The sequence below is a fragment of the Neopsephotus bourkii genome, unplaced genomic scaffold (assembly GCF_033783945.1).
Source record: "Neopsephotus bourkii isolate Nb327-2 ecotype Australia unplaced genomic scaffold, CSIRO-AGI_Nbou_v1 NB_196, whole genome shotgun sequence".
Lineage (NCBI taxonomy): Eukaryota > Metazoa > Chordata > Aves > Psittaciformes > Psittacidae > Neopsephotus > Neopsephotus bourkii.
The window spans coordinates 6,528,896-6,552,372 of NW_026900709.1; the positions used below are offsets into that span (position 1 = coordinate 6,528,896).

General features: G+C 36.1%; 1 protein-coding gene across 1 annotated transcript in view; it reads right to left on the minus strand.

Moving 5' to 3' along the window:
* Nucleotides 1–23,477, minus strand: part of ADAM23 (ADAM metallopeptidase domain 23) — a 70,612-nt gene that overhangs the window by 38,253 nt on the left and 8,882 nt on the right. The window contains exons 3-9 of the mRNA XM_061378094.1: nucleotides 20,137–20,213; nucleotides 7,125–7,188; nucleotides 4,040–4,122; nucleotides 3,258–3,321; nucleotides 1,607–1,670; nucleotides 1,037–1,110; nucleotides 74–139 (exon numbers count right to left, since the gene is read on the minus strand). Of these exons, the coding sequence (XP_061234078.1) occupies nucleotides 74–139; nucleotides 1,037–1,110; nucleotides 1,607–1,670; nucleotides 3,258–3,321; nucleotides 4,040–4,122; nucleotides 7,125–7,188; nucleotides 20,137–20,213 (492 nt within the window). The remainder of the gene's footprint in view (nucleotides 1–73; nucleotides 140–1,036; nucleotides 1,111–1,606; nucleotides 1,671–3,257; nucleotides 3,322–4,039; nucleotides 4,123–7,124; nucleotides 7,189–20,136; nucleotides 20,214–23,477) is intronic.

A 23,477-nucleotide genomic window follows, 5' to 3' on the forward strand; every position in this document is an offset into this window, starting at 1 on the left:
TGCTACACAGCGGTGTACACCAAGCTACAAAGTATAATCAAAAGGAAGAGTACCACTAAATTGATATACTTACCATTTTATGGTCATTGACTATCATGAGCTCCAGATACTTCATTTCTTCAAAGACACCACGAGATACCTGATGGATTGAAAACGTTCTTTGAGAAATCATGAAAATGTAGTGGTTTTAAAAAATTACTGCAGCTGGTTTAATAGGATTACCCATAAATATTACACAGGGTGTGTAAACCTGTAACAGCTGGGTCAGGCATTCAACTAAAGTAAATAATCATAGCTCCAGTAACTTAGGAAGTTATGATAGACACTGGCTGAGAATTTGAGTCACATCATTAAGAGTATTTAGAGCCTCTTCTTCGTCGTTCAGCATAGAAGCCACTACTGCTTCCCTCCTCTTATTTTCACAAAGGAGAAAATCTTAAACACTAAAAACTCTTGGTCTACAGATTTAATGAGGAAGGAAGTTACTAAAAATAGCTGCGTCCTCAAAAAAATATGCTGTGCATTGTGCAACTCAGTGAAAAATTCCAGATTAATTTTCTTTAATTCAATTATTCCCTTAACTGACACATATGCATGTGCAGATCATGAGGACTGTCCCCTTCTTTTCTCTCAATAACCCAGTTCTGCATGTCCTTGTTTGAATTTTTAATTTAATCATGCTACTTAACAAGCCAAATGAAAATAGTGTCAGGCAGCTGTAAAGTAGCAAGATTTCATTCAAAATTATTCTTTATCCTCAAGCGCACTCAAAATGCTAAACTCATTTTCACTACTAACTTACATTCAGCTGATATATAGTATTGCTGTCACTTTAGAAAGGTTATCCATATTTCTCCAAATACTCTATTTATAAATAATTGATTTATCATTTTATAACTATTATATGACAATATTAAATTACCAAAAAAATATTTATTTTCTAAAGCCTATGTTCTCTCAACATTAAAAATCTGGAAATTAGTGGGTTTGGTTTTGGCTTTATAAATGGTCTTAACTCAGGGTCACTTCTACTCACTGCTCTCTTTCTTCTCTTTCTCCTCAGCCACTGCAGTTCAGACAGATAGGGCCATTCAGAATTAGATTCAGTCTCTGTACAAATTACAATTTAAGAATTTCATGGCATTATTTTAAACTACTTATGTATACTGTCCAAACCAAAATTAGATCACTAAAAGTAGAAGAACCTCTGCTATTGAAAAGTTAATTTTTAAGTCCACAAAATTTAAAGTACCTCTTATCAAACCTCAAGTAATTTAGAACTAAAGCATGCAAGGGGAGGAAAAAAGATTGCAACCTGGGCTTAGAATATATGTTTTCTTCCATCTCATGACTTCAATAGCATTAATATCACTGATGATAATTAAATGATTTGCAGAAGAAAGCTAAATACAGGCAGGTTTTCCTGTTTTTATGACAACTCTAAACTCCATTGCAATAATTGTGAAAAAAGTCAGGTTAGTATCTACTCTTCAAGTTTTTCTAAATAATCAGCAATTCAATATAGACGGTTAGCCTAATATTCAAATTTTTCAAGTTATATACACAATTATTTTCAATATTGAAAAACTCATAAGCAAAAACATACCAAGGTCCTGCAATTGCTTGGTGGCTTGTGTTCTTTGGATGATATGTGGCCTACTTTTACTTTCCTGATAAGAAAAAATATATGACATATCCTTCTAATTAATAACATGAAGTGAAAAGTCAGGCACTTCTTTCAGTATTTATTATTTTCATTATTTTTCCATAAAATGCAAGCAACCATAGTACCAGTTTGGCATAGTATTCATGTGAAGCAATCTATTTGCAATCCTGAGGACACCATGGAGCCTCTCTGCTTCAGAATGTTTAGTGGCCTGCAAAATGGAAGTATCACAGATGTCTTTGAAATTACTTAAAGAAGTCCCTTAAAAGCTTTAGAGCACACAGACCACTTATTCCAATAAATCAGATTAGAGAGTATGTTTCCAGTTGAAATCTTCCTGCAGAGGAAGAGCAACTATTACTACTTATGACAAAAATGTTATCTTTCTAATTGCAGCAAAATGCAAGAAGCTAATCAATGCACTATCTTTAAGAGGATTATTTCACCCTGTTTTACTGGTGTATACACTTAAAAAGGAGAAGACTTTTAATGTGTATTTTCTTTAGAAGTCTGACAAGCCCCAAATTATCACAAATTGGTATCTGTTCTAGAAAACAACTATCTTTTCTTCCGTAACACCTCTTCTGCAGAACTTGCCAAGACAAGTGATTTCTTTCAAAGGGTAGGATGCTACTGTTCTGGCACGTCCGAAAGAAATATATAACACATTAAAGGAACACATTTTGCTGGGTTTTGTTTATTTGGTGGGGAGCAGACAGTTTTATATAGTATCTATAATATCTGCAGAATTATATTGTGTGTCACACATCACTAAATACTAGAGCAAGACAGGCTTGAGAACTGTGATATAGCATCTGGAATATATCCTACTGACCAAGCAGGATGCAAACCTTAATGTCTCAATGTTGCAGAATCATTTCACTGAAGATCACTCAAATCTTTGAATCATTCAAGAGGTAGAAATCTACATGGTTTTACTCCTATGAAACTGCATCGGTTCCATACATAAACAGCTAAAGTTTTAGGAACAGCTATATTATAATACAAATAGCTAGCAAGACATTTGCATAAATGCAATCTGGCATGCTGATCTGGCTTAGTCATATATTTGAATATTCTGGATCAGCATCCCTGAATCTGTACAGAGACCACTGACTTAACAAATATAAAGTGCAAGGTACCCGGATGTAATTATCTACGTCACTAAATCTTTGTGAAAATATGGTAAATCAGAAGCAGTGTGATCCAACTAGAGAAGGATGAACAAATGACTCCCAGAGATCCCTTCTATGAATTCATAAAACCTTTAGTTCAAATACTAGAGCAAACTGATAAACACTTTTTGACAGTCCATAATCATTTGCTATGGAAACAGTTTTATTAGTATTCCCAATATCTAAATGATGAACAATAACTAGGAAAAGAAAGATTAATGAAAAGTAGATAAAATCTTAGGAAATTCATACTTACACGTTTCTTGCCTTAAATAAATTCCATGTGTTTTAATATAATTTTGTTTTTCATATGAATGCATGAGAGGTCGCTCATTTACTGATTTATGCTAATACACTCATTTGCTATTCCTTGAGCATTCTCTCAAACCAAATAAAGTAGATAAAAATAAACTTACTGCACTATGGGTCAAATCCATTGGTTCTATCAAGTATAAATAAGTACTATCCTCAAACATGCCACTGGAACATGGAGAAAAAGAAGGGATATTTCAGATTAGATGGCAATTAATTTGCTTGCAGTATTTGATTTTTGATAAGACAAAATGAAACTTATGGCTGACAAACTTATTAATATTAAAATAAATTCCATATATGTTCATTACTACCACATGTGGCTAAAGCTAAGAATTTCTTTTGAGATCAGGCACACTTCAATCAACTGTCACTGAACATAATGGCAACGTAATGATAGAGCATCAAAAAGAATAAAGATTTGACCTTGGAAAGAGGAGTCCTAAAACATGCATTAATACGCAGGATACAGTTAACAGCTGAGTTGCACTTAACAGTAACTAACCCTAGTAAGGGCTAATGTCTTATATTTTTTCTTGTACAATCTGTCAGAGATTAATTTTTCTACTGGCTGACAGAATCATACATGACTATTGAGCATGTAAACTGCTAAAGAACAATATTATTTTTTACCATATTAGTTCATCTGGTTAAATATTTATTTGCACTCACAACATTCAAAGGTTTCATGAGACAGAATCAAAAGACTTTAATCCCAATGATACTAAAACACAATGTTAGCAGCTTGACATAGCTGGTACTGGCATTTCAAAACATCAACAATTTTTGGGCCTGTAGAGTTTCAGTCCTTTGCATATTAAGAGATAATATTAAAGGGTAATAATTAGTTAATAGCCTTGTTTGAAAAATAAGAACATGCACTTACTGAAGTCCATTACAAGTTGAAAGAGCAACTTTGGAGTCCTTGATACCTCTGATATTTCCATGGTAGTAACAATGCTCTCCACCCTAATATTTAAAAACAAACATACACACAAGATAACTCTGATTAATGTCTGTTGCTTAAAGCCAAGGCAAAAAAAGAAAAAAAGAAAAAAAGACGTAACACCTTGTATTAGGTAAAATTTCAGAGAAAGCAGCGATTGCTGCTAGTTAGACTAGCCCTAACTGCTTTAAGAGAAAAACTGTCCCCATTAAAGACTAACTTACATAAGTCTTCAAGCCATAACAGGGGTTATTCTTTTGTTGAAGTCACAGCATTCTTGATATCTTAAATGCATTTTCTTGCTGTGAACTGATTCTGTAAAAATGTTGTGCAATGAAGGTTATGCGAGCATTGAACTGTTTCTTGAAACCTTTCAGGTATGTTAAAATTACAAGCGATAACAGTTTTCAATAATCTGGCATGTATTTGCATTAGACATGAATTCTACCAATTTTGCCTCACTAAAAATTTATCAACTAAAACATTATGTCATTAGACTGTAGGTACCAATATTACTACTGATGAATGCGCCAGAAAGTTAATCCAGTTTAGCTACACTGAAGTATACAGTCACATTTTTACTGTACATATCAAAAAGGTACTAGGAGTCAACTCTTGATTTTAACTGCAGAGAACTCCAAACAGATGCAAAAAACAAATTATTAAAAAAAAAAAGGCAGGATTTTTGTGGGGTTTTTTTCTAAGGAATTCAGCAATCATGTTTCATGTTTTTGACAAGGCCCTGCCTTTCATGCAAAAACCAGTAACATGTAAATTACCTACAATAGTTTTGTAGGAACATTAACAGACTGTTCAAACTATGAATGCTCAGAAATAAACCAGGAAACATTACTTTGACTTTCTAAAGCAGCACTTTGACTTTTCTAAAGAAAAAAGACCAGTAAATTTAGAAGCTGTTAGATAAAAGAAATTCAGATGCTATATGTCAGTGAAGATAAACTGAGAAAAACTGAATGGTACTAATTTACCTCATTTAAGTAATTGGTCTTTAATGCCTATCAACAATAACCCCAGCTAAACTAATAGAAAAAGTATTCTCAAAAAGTTTTATTAAAATCCCTTAAGTGTGGTTGCTGCCTTGCACACTGTTTGAAAAATGTGCCATTCTCCATCAAAATATTCCTAATTCTGGTGTCATGTCATTTGAATTCCAACAAGCATATGGGACCCATTGCTTCTGCAATCATAATTCAAGTAAGTACCAAAAATGTAAATGCTCTTTGTTCAATCATGCACAAGCATTATTTCCATTTTGCATCTTATTTAATGAGTTATTCAGATTTGAATGAAATTCCTAACAGACTATCGTGCATAATTAAAATCAAAGTACTATGCAGAAAGTAAACACTACATATTTACTTTTCCATCAGTGAGAATGCATAAGCCATGCTTTTTTAACAACTAAATTGTGATTCTCTCACACAAGTAGCTTTTCAAGAATTTTCTTAAAAGACAGTCATCCAACTAAAGAAATTGCTGTTTGTTCTTCAGTGTTTTCACCCTTGTAATAAATTACCCTGTTCTAGAAAATACGACACTTTTCATCAAGACTGCACTTCTTTACATCCACAGCAGGAAACAAAACGAGATTTTACTTACTCAGGCCTAAAGAGGATTATAGAATACTGCAAAAGACCAGGAAACAGTCCTTATTTGATCTCCTACACAAATTCTGTATATATTTTCTGAGCTTATAGTGAAGCCTTTTATAGATTAACGTGACCTCAGAAGCTCTATTATTGTTTCTAAATAAATCAGTTCAAAAAACATCCCCTAGGAAGTTTGGATCAAGTTACTGCAGCATGCAAAGCTAGGCCATTTGCTGAGTCTAAAGTTCTGATACAATTTTCCAGCCAGATTCATGATTCAGCAACCGCAGTGCTCAATGCTAGTGCTGCAGCTGACAATTGCATGAGCTTGTCTAGATGCCGGAGGGGATTGTTTTCTTGCATCATTTAGCATTTTTGCCTATTCTGCAGAGTCCTGAGTCTTAATGAAACAGCTTCCTCATTATGTTATGAGAAACTATGTTTCTTCTTCACGGGAAAAAAACTAAACAGTATATTGCAATAATTACATTTGTATATCTATATATTTGTTTAATTTTGCCATAATTAGCAATATATTGTTTTATTTGAGACTCTCTACAACACAGACAAAATAATAAACTAGATATCTAATTCTTGGACAAACAGAAGTCAACTTGCTGAAGGCATAAATGCATCTTGAATGCTGGCTTTCCTCCACTCCAAACAGAGATTTATCTTTCACATGTAATAAGGTCACAACAAATATTCCAGCATTCATACCAAATGCGAAAAAAGTCATTGCCTGAAAACGTAGTTTATAACCTTCCTAGGAACCTGCCAGTCCTCATTTTATTACTACAACAAACGAGACAGATCTGTTTCCCTTAGTCAGGGCTGAACTTTCTTGCATAACTTTAATCTTTGTCACTGGATCAATAGCCCATGGCACTGAATTAAATTCGGGAGCTAGTCTGACAAATGTAATTAATTGGATGTCAAGCAATATGCTGGTTTTGTAATAACTGAAACCTTAGCCTCTGGAGTTCAGTCTTCCATTTTCCATTTCATGACTATGTAATTCTTGCAAGATTTTTTTTGTTTGTTTGAATGTCTTATATTACCATTATACTTTCCCCTTGCACTTTGTGCTAAGGACACATAAATAATTAATGAAGACTATACTGATGGTGACTCCAATCCCTCCACCCCCTACATTTTACAAGATGTGATTGTTCTGGCAACATCTGGATCTTCACCACCAACCACTGCCGACTCATCCCGACATATAGCTTTCCTTTTTTGTACATTTCTTCTGTTACTGAAGTAACCTCACAAGAGGAGGCCACAGATACCTTGCACATGTGAATAAAGGATTCTGGTGGATCTATGTCTTACAAAATTTTTCCCCTTTTTTAGCTTTTTTTGGCATTGTTCCCTCAGAAAGACCATTCTGACACATTTTAAGAGCACAATACCTTTGAAAACTTTGGTTTCCCATCTTCATAGTGAATCTCCACATAATTGGAAGATAACAAGTCACTGTCAAAGAAATGAAAAACGAAGTGTGAAAAATCTGAATATTTTTTATACCACTCTGGGTGGGATTGTTGTGTGGTTTTTTTTTTTTTTGTTAGCATTTTCAAACCATTTGTTCTTTCCTTGTAAATTAGTTTAAAAAAAAATAATCAAGCAGCTTGTATACAGTGCTGGCGCACTGCAAGTCAGAGAGTGTTACACAAGGGGGAATTTCATTCTGCAATCTAATTCCCTGTACTTTAGCTGTGTAATTAGATTATCAGCCTTTTAAATACGCAAAAAAAAATCCCATGGCTTTAGAACTTTCTTTGTTGCCAGTAACTGGTACTGACAAAATGTACACAATTTTTTCCAAAAGTGGTAAAGTTAAAAAACAAACTAACAAAAAACCCACCAAAAAACCCACCACCAAAACACCCTCTCCCCACCAAAAAAAAACCCACACAAAAACAAAACCACAAAAAAAAACCCACAAAAACCAACAAATACAAGAAAATCCCCACACACAACCTCCCACATGCTACTTTTCTTCCTTTCTGTTTTTCTTCTCATTCTTTTCTCACTTTCATTTTTTTCCTAACCCTGGCAAGACAAATTTCTGAAGCATAAACATTTTCCATACTCTATTATTTATAGTTCAAATTTCTTCTTTTTTTTTTTTCTTTACAATAACATTAGCTGGCCTGCAGATATATACAGGGTAATGTTAATGTCCCATTCACCTTTCCCCCCATTATAATCAGGATCGCAGCAGAGAGGCTCAGGAAAAGCAAAGCAGTTAAATAGGTTAAGTGGGCCCATCATATATGCAAGATAAGCATTTTACTTAATGTGATTCAGGTTTCTCAGCATTTTTCAAGTCTCTAAGAGCCTGAACCCACCCTACACACACGCCCCCCCCCAAAAAAAAAATCATTAAAGGGTCTGACAGAGGTACATATATCAAAATAAAAATACAGTGGCCTTGAATAAAACCACCACCATTATGGAAGCCTAGTCTGACAAAATAGCTCTGATGGGAATTCACGGCTAACAACAACTACAATAATGGGCATCTAAAACTAAGATTTAGACTATTAGCAATCCTGGTAACACATTAACTCTGGGGCTATTGGCTCATAAAATCAATTCTTCATGCTACATTTATCAGGCACTACACTTATCAGAAACAATCCTGCAGAAGGCAGCTAGCAGTGGTTTCCTTAAAAGTCCTTTTTCATGGAACTGACAGACCACATTATGGGCTCTCTGTGCCTGCAAAACCAACCCTAATAGCCATGAATAACTACTGAAGTCTCATCGTTTGTCTTAACCTTAATTTTGATAGCAAAATTTAATACATATCTTTTTAAGTGCAGATTTAAAAATAAATTCAGTTGCATAAAATAATTTGCTTTATTTGCATCATTGTTAAGCTAGACATTTTCTCTGCAAGAAAATGCAAATGCTTTATAAGTAGTGTAAATGCTTGACTAAAAAACCAAACATTTACTTTTTCAATACAGCAAGGTTTGAAGCTTCTAAAGAGTATTACATATACAGAGGATTTAAACTTTAAAGTGTTGATAATGTCCTTTTCTTCATATTTTTTCATACATATTATGAAGCATATGGACTGCTGTCATTGCTACTTAATGGGATGGTATAGACAAGGCTAGAGGTAACTGACACAAGCAGGAAAATGGAAAATTCTGATTAGATACAAGTTTACAAAAATCAGTGAGGATGGTTAAAACACTGGAACTACGCTCAACATGAAAGCACCTTTACCAGATTCAGACTTTTTACAGACACTTCAACTTGAATTCACAGAGACCATCTGGTTTCCTCAAACCGATTTCAGGATAAGCATTTGTCTACCTACTTCCAAATCAAGCTTAAGCTATCATACTCCCCTTTTTGGCCCTCTTCTAGTCATCTTACACAACTGATCTCAGAACTTGCAGTACTAACTAGTGTATTTGGCATAAGAATTCCCCCTGCGTCTACCATCTTGCAACTAACTCTCAGATTATGTGACATTCACGTGACATAAGAACTGCTCAGAATTTCTTTAGCCCTTTGCAGAATCTTTCCAAATTTGATTTCTCCTTTCTTGGATTTTTGTTGACCTTCTGTTGTAACCTAACTGTTTCCTTCATTTAACAACATTTTCCATTCTTTAGCTTTTCATTACTTACAATCGCAAAGGGATTCAGTGGTTCGGTTGATACGCTGGAGGGAAGGAATGCCATCAAGAGGGACCTTGACACACTTGCAAGGTGGGCTGATGCCAACCTTATCAAGTTCAACCATGACAAGTGCAAGGTCCTACAGCTGGGTCGGAGCAATCCCAGACACAGCTACAGGCTGGGCAGAGAAGAGATTCAGAGCAGCCCAAGGAGAAGGACTTGGGGGTGCTGGTCGATGAGAAAATGAACATAAGCCGGCTTCAGTGTGCGCCTGCAGCCCAGAAAGCCAACTGTATCCTGGGCTGCATCAAAAGGAGTGTGACCAGCAGGTTGAAGGAGGTGATCCTGCACCTCTGCTCTGCTCTCGTGAGACCTCACTTGGAGTATTGTGTGCAGTTCTGGTGTCCTCAACATAAAAAAGACATGGAACTGTTGGAACAAGTCCAGAGGAGGGCCACGAGAATGATCAGGGGACTGGAGCACCTCCCATATGAAGATAGGCTGAGAAAGTTGGGGCTGTTCAGCCTGAAGAAGAGAAGGCTGGGTGGAGACCTCATAGCAGCCTTCCAGTATCTGAAGGGGGCCTACAGGGATGCTGGGGAGGGACTTTTCATTAGGGACTGTAGTGATAGGACAAGGGGCAAGGGGTTAAAAGTTAAACAGGGAAAGTTTAGATTGGATATAACGAGGGAGTTCTTTCCTGTTAGGGTGGTGAGGCACTGGAATAGGTTCTCCAGGGAGGTTGTGAATGCTCCATCCCTGGCAGTCTTCAAGGCCAGGTTGGACGAGGCCTTGGGTGATATAGTTTAGAGCGAGGTGTCCCTGCCCATGGCAGGTGGATTGGAACTTGATGATCTTAAGGTCCTTTCAAACCCTAACTATTCTACGATTCTATGATTCCTGATTCAAATAGTAAATACAGTGTCCCACATGACAGGACAACTAACATGACATACTTATGATGGAATATTCCTATATATATTACAAGTACAAAGCAAGAATGAAGCGGACAGTGGCTTTTCCAGTAGACTCCACTTTTCTCATTGCTGACTTTCTAATGCTACTGTCCTTATGGGATCTGCTTGATACAGGGCACATCGATGAAATTCTCCATACCAACAAATTCCCTCTAAAGAAAATAGAGGCCTGTGATTCATTGTATACTTTCTAAATGGCAATTTTAATTTGTGCACCCTTTTGCCAAATGTAACACAGTATCTACCACCTAGGAGTTGGAGTAGAAAACCTATTACAAGGCTATTGTCTTTTACAAACCCATTCTCATGTTATGCTGCTAACAATGTATTTAACACTAATTTCTGATCATTATGATGTTCTTAAGCTTGCCATGCATAACCACCAACATATTGCAAGGGCATTTTTCTCTTAAGATTTCCCACAGGGCAGCAAGAATTTTAAACCTTCCATTGAACAGTCAGACAGCTTCTCCTTAAACTGTATGCCTTTACCTTGGTAGGTACTTGATTTTTGCCAGGTACCTTGTATCATATTTCATTACTCATATTTCAAGTATCTGTCTACACCAGCAAACATCCTAAAGAACACTTTACTTCAAATCATCCAGAAATCCCTCAATATATATTGTTAACCTAAGACAACCATCATCTTATTCAGGGGAAGACTGGGGAATGGAAAGGGAACAGTACATTTGCAGACATTTTCCAACATGGAAAGTTGTTAATTCATGAAAGAATTCATGAAAGATATTAATTCATTGAAAGTTGCTAGTTCATGCAATCAGTTGCTTATGTAATAAAGTTAATCTCAGCCTGTTCTCTATGTTCACACCAAAATCAGTACAAAACAAACTGTGTTTATAAGTGGTTAGTATTGAAATGTGATAGAGAGTAGCCTAGGACTGGAAAATTCAACAAAGATGTTCCACTATTGCCACAAAGACAAAGCCAGAACTTGAATAAGGAAGTTTGTTCTAATGCTAATGCTCCAGAAACAACAACAGCTGTAAAAATAAGCATAAAATCACTATTGCCAAGTTTCCCTACCAAAACTTTTACCTATTATTAATGCTGATAAATCAACAATAGACAGAAGAAATTATTTAAGGGGAAAAACAAAAATACAAACAAACAGAAAATCCAACAACAACAAACACACACTTAACCAAAGTATCTTTCAAAAGTTTTTTTCTAATATGAAAGACAGACAGAATAGCACTGTACTGTGATTGGTAGGTGCAATGGGATGCTTTATGCAAGTAGCATCAAAAAGAATGGTCTATAATACACTAAGAGCTCATGTAGAACTACAAGTGCCTGAAGAATGAGATACAGATCTCATGCACAAAGTAGGGGTCTCCACATCACAAAACAATTCTTCTTTCATTATCATTTACAGAATGCCCAAATTTGCCTCTGAAAGGCAGCCCTGAATTTTAGAAAATACATTTGTGTTTTATCTACACTGGACTGTGTTCTATCACCTTTCACTTGATGCATTCACATTTTGATTTAGCAGAAATGCATCCAGTACAAGAAATATCATTTTCAATACTATGAACACTAGAGACAGTGCAAGCTTTAATAGAAAAAAATATGTAAGTCATGATGACATCAGGCATAGAAACATAGAATAGTTAGGGTTGGAAAAGGCCTTAAGATCATCTAGTTCCAACCCCTCTGCCATGAGCATATTTAGGCTTGTGACACATTAGTATGATGCCTTACAATGAACATAACAAATGGCAACATGTTGAATGAGCTTGTGAAAATTTTAGCCTGCTGTGTCCTTTTCTACAGTTCCTCCCACCCTGTCTTGTTTGTCTTAGGAAACTGTTTTGATTAAGCTGCTCTGCATCACCATGAGTTCTATGAGTTACACTGAGAGATGCAAAATAAGCAGCAAAGGGATATGTCATTCCCAGTAGTTGCTGTCTTGAAAACACAGGCCAGCTGTTAAGCAGCAGATGCTTTCTTAAGAACTTGCATCTACTTCCCCAGCACATATTTCACTGCTGCTGTTTCCATTAGCAGGAGAGCTGCAGTGTGAACACTGGCTTACCTCAGCTGGTGTTTGTCTATCTTGATGGACAGAGTTGATTTAGGTAGGCAAAGTCTATGAAATGACTAAAAGATACAAGTAACCAAGTTAGCTTTCAGAAACCTAGTACACTGTGCAGAAAATGGAACTACAGCTGAATTACCTTTCTTGCATACTTCTTAGATTATCTTTATACTAATGTACTACCAAGCAATAACTGACTTTAAGTATTCTGAAATGATTAAAGCTCAATACCAGTGTCTCAGCATCATAGCCTAATTGAATTACTTAACAGAATGCCCATTGGATGCTTTTGTCCATTTGACAGATACAATTCCGTCATTGAATCAAGTTAAACTCAGTGGCATGGGCTCTTAGAAGCTAGTTTGATGATATGCTTGATCTGTCAAGCATGCACAGGCTTTATACTAGCACTGAATGCAAAGATTTCAGCCTGACTATAACAGAATCCGAGATCCCAGTAATTCACTTCAGCATTAAGATCTCACTATTGACAAAACTGGACCACTTCAGAAACAGGCTGAAAAATCTACTAGATTAGAAAGAGAACAGTCCTTAACCACTGCCACATTACAGTGGTTACATGCAAGCATGGAGTAAGAACATAACCTAAGAAGATGCATCAACTAAGACAGCTGCTTAGTGTGTTGCCTGACAGCAAACACAAACATGTAGCAATTTTTCAGGGAGTTTCCTCAGCACCCTGGGATCCGTGAGACCAGGGTTTCATAAACCAATTAGTATAACTGTTTTCAATGGCCTTCAGTAGATTTCTGAAAGTTCTTCCAATCCTTTAACTCCTGTAAATAGTTTAATATGCACAATATCCTGTGACAAGATGTGCATTTCCATTTTTTCTGCAAGAAGCACCGCCTTTCAAACTTCCTCCTGTATCTGATATCTGTAGCTGTTACATGGAAGGAGGCAATAAACATCCTTATCCTGCCACACAGAATTATATAGCATTGTCATATTGTTCCAGATGCGTATTTGCCCTGAGCTTGCTGTCCCTAACAATCCACCAGACCAATGGCTGTGGTTGCATCTCAGCTGACAGGCTGTCACAACCCTGTTCAGAAGGGCGCCAGATGCATACTTCATTAAAACCAGGATGAGGAGTGCGCAGAATAGTCTTTTCACTCCATAAGAAAGGGGTCTGACAAGAAGCCTAAGCATTCACAACACGAGTGTGTGCATTTTAAGACAAACAGCATGTTCTCTCAGGTTTTAGGGTGGGGTTGTTTTGTTTGTTTGTTTGCTTTGGGGAATGGGGGGTATCATTTGGTTTTATTTAATTTTGATTTGGGTTGGGCTTTGTTTACCAGCTGCTTCCAGATCCCATGAGGCACATACATCCCACAAGCTCTTACATCAGCACAAAAAAGAAAAAGTGGAATTTCAACCAAATTAGCCCGTGCTGAGTTTCTTACAGTCTTTTTGAAATAAGCTCTACTGACAGTGGTTATACTGATAGTCATTCTATGGAGCACATCTCTATCCATGCATTGCACAGCAGGCACCGGGACAATTACTACAGAGGAATCAAAAACTTGAGTGCTTGAAAATCAGGGACTACAACATTAATCTCTATGGCTATAGTTTAAAGTTATCCCCTATAAAACATATATAGAAACACACATACACACTTCTTATTCTATAAATATTTGCTAAATAGAAGGGGATGAGATGAAGAAAAATTGGATCAATAAAGAAGAAAAAATATTAAAAGGATTGATCTGGAAAGGCGTAGGACAAATGAAAGAAGTAGATGACAAGGAGCTAGAAATACTGCTGAGGACTATTGGAGACTTTGAGCTGAGCACAAGTCCTTGGTCAATGGCAGGACTGGTACTGTCTACTACTATACTTCTGTAAGAGTGAATGAGTAAAACTAGACAGTACATACATAATGTTACAAATTATAATATTAAATATAATAAATACACATTTTAATCATAACCTTAGTGACTGGATGGAAAAGAATTCTAATTTACAGCTGAGTAATTGAGCAAGAAGCTTCTTCACCATCAGGTTTTCATAATTTTTCAAATTGCAAAAGAAACCTTTTTTTTTAACACATCAATATGTCTTGAAAAACAAGAAGATGTTTTAGTATCTGTGTCTAGTCTAAGCCTTTTTGCATGAAAAATGCCCACCGAGGCAAATGACAGCTTTTAATAGGTTGCCTCCAGTTCTAAGAGTGGCAAGTGAGGCAGTAAAGCTCCACTATCTACAACCAAGATGCTCAAGACTTATTCACACTTACTCACAGTACACACCCATTGTTGTACACACAGGAGTACACACGCACTGTTGTAAAATCCTAATGCTGAGTTCTTTGCATCTCATTGTAACAAATTTTAAAAAGCAGAATAGAGTTAAACTTGCCACAGTAATATTATCACATTTAATTTACACAGCTTGTGTATCTTCAGGTTCCATATTTAGCATTCTAAATGTTTAAGCTTTTATTTAAGAAAATGTTAAAAATATTTGAAGTTTCCTTCTGGAAAACTGTGACTAGTTTTCCAATTTCCATAAGAAAATAATTTTGAGAAAAAACCAAGAATCAGATAGATTCTCAAGTGAGCAGTTACTGCGCTACTGTTTTCTAAATCATGCCAAGAATGTAATCTCCTCTGGGACTATTCTTAAGTTAAAGTCAGCTGTACAGGAGCATAGACCACAAAGACTACACAATAATTACAAGCTTTAAACTGATAAATAAATTGGCACTAATGCTGCACTTCACATAAGAAACTGACTTTTCACAACAGTCATCATATTCCAATACCTCAAATATTTAAGTCATGTTACAGTCACAAGTAGTGGGTTTTTTATTTGTTTGTTTTTTCCAGTTTATGCCAAAGAGATTAGATTTTTTTTTTTCGTATTATCTCTTAAATGAAAAGAAAAATCCATTTTCCTGGAAAGGTGGACTTCTACAGGGAAAATTAAAAAGCTGAGATGTACAGGCTGGTTTTGGTGATTTCCCCCATTTTCCCCAAAATCCTAAACGTTGAGGAAAGTTTTCAGCAGGAAGGGAGAAAAGTTTTTGTCTTAGATTTTTACCTCCTGTTTCTGTGAAGCTCAGGCACCTAATTCCCCAATCCTTGTATCTGCCTCAGCCACCACAGTCCCAATGGGGGAAAGCTATAGCATGCTCCAGTGCTGGAGGAGACTCCTTTATTTAGAAACTGGTGCTAGACCATTGACTGGAAACTACCAGGCAATATAGCCAACTTACCTGATCACAAAAAAACAAAAACAACAACAACAAAAAAAAAAACCAGCAAGCAGACATTTTTAATTCAGTGCTTTTGGTAGTATTGTTCTCTCGTGTTGTTCTAATATTACACTGGAGCACAAAGACTGCTAGCTTTAAACAGGACATAAGAGCTACCTGAAGAAACAATTGTCCTTCCATGGAAGGACAACTTAAAAGCCTTTTAACTGTTTGTGAAAAAGGTAATTTGTTAGCACCTGACAGACATTTGTGTATGGAATACATAAACAAAAAATAAGAAATTGTTCCAGTCTACTAATATCACTGACTACTCAACTACATTGTTACCACAAATGAATTCAAAGTATTGTTTGAGGACAAAAATATGAATCTACTGAAATTCACTAACACTTTAAATGTTTTTTTCATATAAATAGGGCTTTAAGACAATGTTACAGGCTACTTGTTGCGTAGGGAATTTATCAAGTTTGGACAGATAATCATAGCTGAACTATTAAAAAAAAATCCCTAATTTTTCAAACAGGATTGTTACCCCACTAGTACCATATAATCTTTCTTTTTTGTACCAAAAGCATTAACTCTCTAACCTTTTTCCCTGGTCTTGTCAGAAAAAGCTGCCAACCTTTAGGATAACAGATTGTATTTCAGCAGTTTTAACACCTGTAGACCTTGTGCAACTGAAAAGTTCATTACTCATTCAAACTTCATAGAAATCTTACATTTGACTTGCCTTGCACACTGGATTCAAGAGGTTTGATTTGCTTATATTTCCTTCAAGCTGTTTGTGCCATCACACTATAGCAAAATATAAAACATCGAGTACAAAATTTACATTAACATGCCTCAAGCTTACAGATTGCCACCTGCTCTTTTTACAAAATCTTGACAGCTGTTAATGCCAGTGAATATTCAATTTTCCTTACCCCCTGGTTCTAAAACTTGGTATGAAAGAAAAAAAAAATGAGCAGCTGGAACATAGAAGGCAGGCAAAGGCAGGGATTCCAATCAAGGTAAAGAAAACTTAAATCCTGTTTGTAAGCAACAACCATCTTTATTTTAGCTTTATATACTCAAAGAACTTTCCTAAAAAAAGGCAGACACAAAACCAGAATACACAGAGTAGGTGACATTAACTCACTTACAGTAACTGATACAAGGAGATATTCAACATGTATTCAAAATGCAGAATACCCTTGAACATATTCCACATGCAAATAGATTATTTTGGCCAATAGCATCTACTAGCTCAAATCTGTAGCCCTGTTGTTGTTCTGCCTTTTCTTCTGACTAGACATTAGTAACACCAGCAAGCCAGCTAAAATCCTTTGCAATCCAACACAGTAGCAAAAGGCAGCATTTCGATGAACACATAAATGTAACAGATACGAGAATGACTCTTTTCCAAGTTGTTGTCTATGAGTATTTACAATCTATGATGATACAAGTTTTATGACTTAACAGTTTTAGAGTGTTATATCAGATCAAAATGTAGAACAGGTTTTTTAACTCATTATTTTCTGGAGCAGAACCAGAGAGAGAGTCAAATGTTTGTGAGTCAAAAATCACCTAGGAAGCTAGAAAACCTAATGTATAAAGAAGCAAACTGTAGGGATACCAGTAAGGCACTTGAACACCCTGCACCTTACATGTCGTCAGTAAAGAAAACTCTTGATACCCCATATGCAGAACTTATTCATGCAAGGCGTACACAAGTGATCTCCCTCTCTCTTTTTGACATGGGAGACACTGTATTTCTTGATTGCTGATAAAGCAAACACAGCTGTAAAAATATATATACACTTACTTTCTTTATGGACCATTTGTTGCTATATATAAGCAAGAACAATGACCAGGGCTGGGCAACGGGTAACACTGCAAAGATACAGGGAACATAAGGCTGTTGGGTTTGTGATGGATTTGGTTAACAGCCATTCAACGTAAGAGGCTATGACAGGAAAAGCAACCAATACCCAGACACACAAATCCTAATGAACAGGAAGTAAGAGTTCTGGTCTTTGCTGTTACCTCTCTTAGGTCACTGACTGATGGGCCAGGAAAGGAGCCATTCAGGAATGGCCTTGAAGAGGTTCAACCAGAACTTTACAACAGATAAGAAGTGGTAAACGTGTCATCATGGGTCTCCTGGGAAAGAACAAACTTATTACATGATGTGTATAGGGGCTTGTGGAAATGTGCAAACATTTTTATGGTATGTTCAGAGGAAGCGTGAAAGATAGGGAAGGTGAATCAGGACAGAATAAAGTTTAGTAAAAACGGAGCAGAAGTGGCATAAAAAGAAGTCATCAGTGTAAGCTGCAAGACAGCAGGTCTGTTTGGCTCAGCACTGCACCTGATCACTGCACTCTGTCCTCTGTTTTTATTGAGTCTTACTTGTAATATTTTTTGTGTGACTTTGCTCTCTACTCTGCATAGGTGTGATGTGCAAGCAAACTTCAGAGTCAGTCAACAACTATGAGAAAACCTGCACCTAGAAAGACTTAGGGTGTAAGTGACCAAGTGAGAGACCTTAGGCCTAGACATTAATGCTTAATGAACTTAAAGTCTGTGTTAACATTTGAGTCTGTGAATGTGGGCACACTTGTGAATCAGGTAAGGGCTGGTGCATGTGTTTCACTAGAAAACTTCCAGTTCCCATCAGCTAGAGAATAACTTTATCAGGCTGTCTATATTCTTGCTCACCTGAGTCCTGATCACATTTATAAGTGGTACCAGTAAAGGCAATGTTTTTTAATCTGTGATGGTCTGTGTGACCATAACTTATGCATAGCACCATCATGGGAATGTGTGCTCAGCCTTGCTATTGGCTGGATGTACAAACAGGAACAGTGGCAAAGCAGACCAAGAGGAGAAACTCCCTGTGGCTTAGAGACCACTAGATAAAGGTTCCCTTCACAAATGTCACAATTATCCCACGGAATTACTCTGCATGGGTCTCATAAAATACCAGTCTTGCATTACACTATAGTTCTTCCGGAGGCTAGAGAACGCCAAGTTAACATCAAGCTTTCTTTCTCCTTCCATTCTGCATGCCGTTCCCTGCTTGATACTAACACATCTTTTGCCAGCCACTTAAGACTTTGTGTCGTATTTGAAGACATTCACGAGGATGGAGCCAGGCTCTTCTCAGTGGCAAACAATGAAAGGACAAGGGGTAATGGGTACAAATTGGAGCACAAGAGGTTCCACTTAAACCTGAGAAGAAACTTCTTCTCAGTGAGGGGGACGGAACACTGGAACAGGCTGCCCAGGGAGGTTGTGGAATCTCCTTCTTTGGAGACGTTCAAAACCCGCCTGGACACGTTCCTGTGTAACCTTATCTAGGTGTTCCTGTTCCGGCAGGGGGATTGGACTAGATGATCTTTTGAGGTCCCTTCCAATCTCTAACATACTGTGATACTGTGATACTGCGAGAACAACCTCACTTCAGAATCATGCATGGATGAAGGAAAATGTTTGCAGTTCACCTTTACAGCAAAACACCAATAGCTAAAAGCTAGGCAAAAAAATATGTGAATATAACAGTTCAAATTTTACAAATCCACACACAGCCTATCACTTTGAAAAGCTATTAGATTTAATAAGCTTGCATTATTCTCCCTAAGAAAACTTTCATTACATGACAAGACCAAAATAAGACCTCACATGGACCAGAGGAACACTTTTTTTTCTTTTTTAAACCAGTATGCAATTGTTTCTGTAAATTATTTGTTTCTCCTTTAAGTGTAATGAAAGGCTCAAGGGCAGCAGAAGGGGCAAATGCACTTTTAAGCAATACTGTCAAGTATTTAGCACTGATTTTACACTTCTACCTTATTCTTAAACTTTCTCAGTGCAAACTTTCAGTGCCAAAAAAGTCACGAAAATTTTTAGAAAAACACCTAGTTTTATACCTTCAACTGAGATATAAATAGATGTGACACAAACAACTAAACCACCATTGACCTGTATTACAAGTCAGATCTTTTAGACCTGACAATTATGGAAAATTGTCTATCTTACTGGTAAACAGACTCTAGCTGCACCTTTCAGTACAGGAAAACTGTTACAATTCCTACTTCATTAGGAACTTAATGATAACAGTGACAATAGCACGTTTTCCAGATCACTAAAGATGAGCCAGTATTTACAATATTTCTGCACACTGGCATTAGCAACTAAAATATCATCTGCATGACAGTTTATCAAGTAAAACAATGCACAAGAAAAGCCAGACATTTCAAGCACAGTGGGTACCAAAATCTCTCTGTGAGCATTTATTTGTCATGAATGATAAAATTTAAGGGTATGTATATTATAGGTGTCAGCAAGGGTAACAGTTACTTCATTAAAAAAGCCTAGATTTTATTTTGTATTAATAAACTTGGTAACAGCATATTTTTCCACAGATCTTGGGATTTCATGTGCCCTGACCTTGTACCGTAAGTTAAAGACAGTAAGAGCAGGAAAAAAAGAAACCTCAAATTGTTCACTTACTTATTCAGTGTGAGGTCAAGGATGAATTTGGAGCCAAAGGCCTCAATCTGGAAACTTGCCTGGGCCAGATGTACAGCCTGTAAACATGAACACACAGGAGTACTATACAGTTTTGCAGAACATTTAAAGTTGTCAAAAGAATCACTGAGCTTTATATGCAAATGTGTGATAAACACCTGTGACAAAGTTATGGAAAACCTGCTTATTTTCATGAATTTCATTGGCATCTGAAAAGCTTTGCCCTGGTACCAAATTCTTATCCAAAAGGATTTGCCTTTTTAGAAGGTAAAGGAAGAGAGAAGCAAATGGTACCTGAAAAGCATTCAAATACACACTTATTCCTCACAAGAAGGGAAGGGGGAGGGAGGAATAATTATTCACCTAATTGTCTATATTTTTTCCATAACGAGATGAATGTAACAAAAACATAAGTTATGTAGTATACTGTTCTTTTAATTAAGTCACTGCTTTGTTCACTTTAAAAGGCCTGAAATAATTAAAACATCTATAATGCACACCTTCAAGCAAGAAGGTCACGGCATGACTTGCATTACATGTTACAAAAGACTCCATCAAAGTAATCCCATCACAACCAAAGGCTTTTACTTGACATTGTAGCCAAGCCACTGTACAGGACACTGTACATACAATGTACAGCTCATCAGCTCAACACACAACAACAAAAAAAAAAAACCCACACAACTATTAGCTTGTCTTGCATAGGGAGTTAACTTTAACTTTCAGGATATTCAGTTTTTGTCAGATATATAAACTGTATTCTTTATTCTTTTCTATACTGTTATAACTGTAGCCAAACACATTTAAAATATCTGTTCTATAGAAAAATGAGAAGAAACATGATCCAAGAATTTTGTTTTTGTGAAGACACTATTCCAACAAAGTAGAAGAGATTAGATCTGAATTTCATAAAGTTCTTCCCTGATAAAGTTCTAATCAAACCATGCTTACTTATACACTAATTTTCTACGGCATTAATGATTACATAAAGTTGGAATATTACTACTAAGCCCTTTAATGAAAAATAGTATTTTCTTGCCTTTTGCTTAAACACCACAATAAATCTTCAGGTATGTCACAAAAACTATATAAAGTTTAGCTAGTTTAGACATAACTTTAACAATATGAAGGTTAGCTTTTATGGCCCATAATGCCTACAATTTTGTACTGTTTTGGAATTTTTTTCCACAAAGGATAGATGCTTTATGTTCCTCTTCCATTCTTGCACTAGACAGAACAGCACTGATTTTCACCTTATTTCTCAGCATAGGCATGCATCATCTTTCATAAAACCTTTCAACAGAATTATAAAAAAATTTCTAAAGTTGCTATGGTGACTAAAGCCAGCTGTGATGTTTCCTGTGTTAGTTTAGCATTCTTTGCCCCCAGAATGATAATTTCACTCCTAAGAGGGTCACACAGCTTTCTTATCAAGCTTCTTTAAAACAAATGTTTTTGTTTATTAAATGTTTATTAAACAAATACAGTAATTTTCTTGCTAAAAAATCTAAAATAAGATGGACACAAACCAGCATCAAGCTTTCTCTCGGTTACAGTTTTTGGTAAATATTAACAGCTGTCTTACCAGTTCACCAATTAGCTGAGGTCACACCAGCCTGGCAAACTGTTTCTAGCTGCTCTGAGTCACCAGAGTAAAACAGTTTAAAGACAAACAGATGACTTGAAGGAGAGAATCAGAGAATCTGCAAGGATGAAAGCTAGCATACATATTAAAAAAAATAATAATAGAATCTCAGTTTAAATGCATGCCTAGCAGGACTGGCTTTTCAGCCTCTCGGTTTTTTTTTGCACAGGGAACAAGCATCAGAAGGAGCTTTTCAAGGCCTCTTTGTTGCCAAAATGTCAAGTTTTCAATGTGTACATGTATTAATTTATTTAATTTAAAAAAAAAAAACCATGAAAATTTGTTGCAGAACAAGGGCTGCAATTAGTTTTATTCCATGAAGATTCACTTGGAGTTACAGGAACAATTGCTTTGAGTCTCCTCCCCATGTAATATTTACCTAAAATTACATGTCTTCAAATATATGCCACAAACAAGACTTCAATATTAACTATCTGTAAAGTTTAGAAGAGCATTAGTAATCCCATTGAGATCATTCTGAATCATGAGAAATTATAACTACAGAATTGCTTAAAGTACCTAGGTTTTATTATGTTTTTTATAAATACGTTTGGAAGTTTTCCAAAATACCTCCTGCTCAAAGATATAGTGATTTTGACTATATTGCATTCTTATATGCAAACCATGAAGACCGAGCCTTTAAGATTATAATTTATAGATCTATTGCATAACATTCCTAACATATATAACATGGTAAAAATTGACTGCCCAATCAGGATTTATTCAGTGTAATATATCAATAATGTTTACAAATTGGTTTAGAAATGAGACTAACTACCAGTGCTCCCAAATACTATAGGTAGCTAATTAGCAAAAATATAACATCAACACTGACCATATAATTTTTCCAGGGTTAGTTTGGAAGTCAAAATTTGCTTACTTTTCAGTTTGATAAAGGTGCAGCATTTCTTTCACTTCTCCTACCAAACTATGCATTACTTAAAACGTATATTCTCTGAAACAGTTTTTGGCACAAGAACAGTTTCAAGGCTAAATAATCACCTGCAAGAGAGACACCCAAATATTTTGCTTTTCCACTTTAAATTTTCTTTTGTGTTTTTTTTTTTTTTGTGGGTTTTTTTTTTTTTTTTTTTTTTTTTGCCACTACTGCTGTTCAGACTGACAGTTCCAAACCAACTAAATAAGGCAAACTGTGGAATATCTTTCAAGAAGATTCAAGCTACATAATTAAGAAAACGCTTAAGTGTGGAGGATGATATATGCCATAATAAATCACACTTCAAAAGCAATCATGCTGTACTGAATCAATCATGCTGTACTGAATCATGCCAAAATCACAAAACTTCAGCACAAGACTTTACAGATACTAAAAATGTATGCATATATATAAGAAAAAAAACAATAATAAAAAGAAATCCCTGGATAACCTCCGGATCAGGGACTCCCATCAAGGGTTATTAAATCCAAAAGACAGGTTCTGGTTCCCAGAAGATCCTGAACCACAAATTGCTAGAGTCTGTGGGTCTGGTCTAGGAAGTAGCACCCCATGACGGTTACCCTCCTATACCCCACCCTAAGCATCTACTACTGATTGCTCTCGGTGATACCTAGATGAACATGTAGTCTGATCTTCTATTTTGTCCAGACAAGCCCATCCAATGATACATGTATAACATCCTTTAAGTTTCTAAGCCAGCAACCATGTATTCTTTATCTT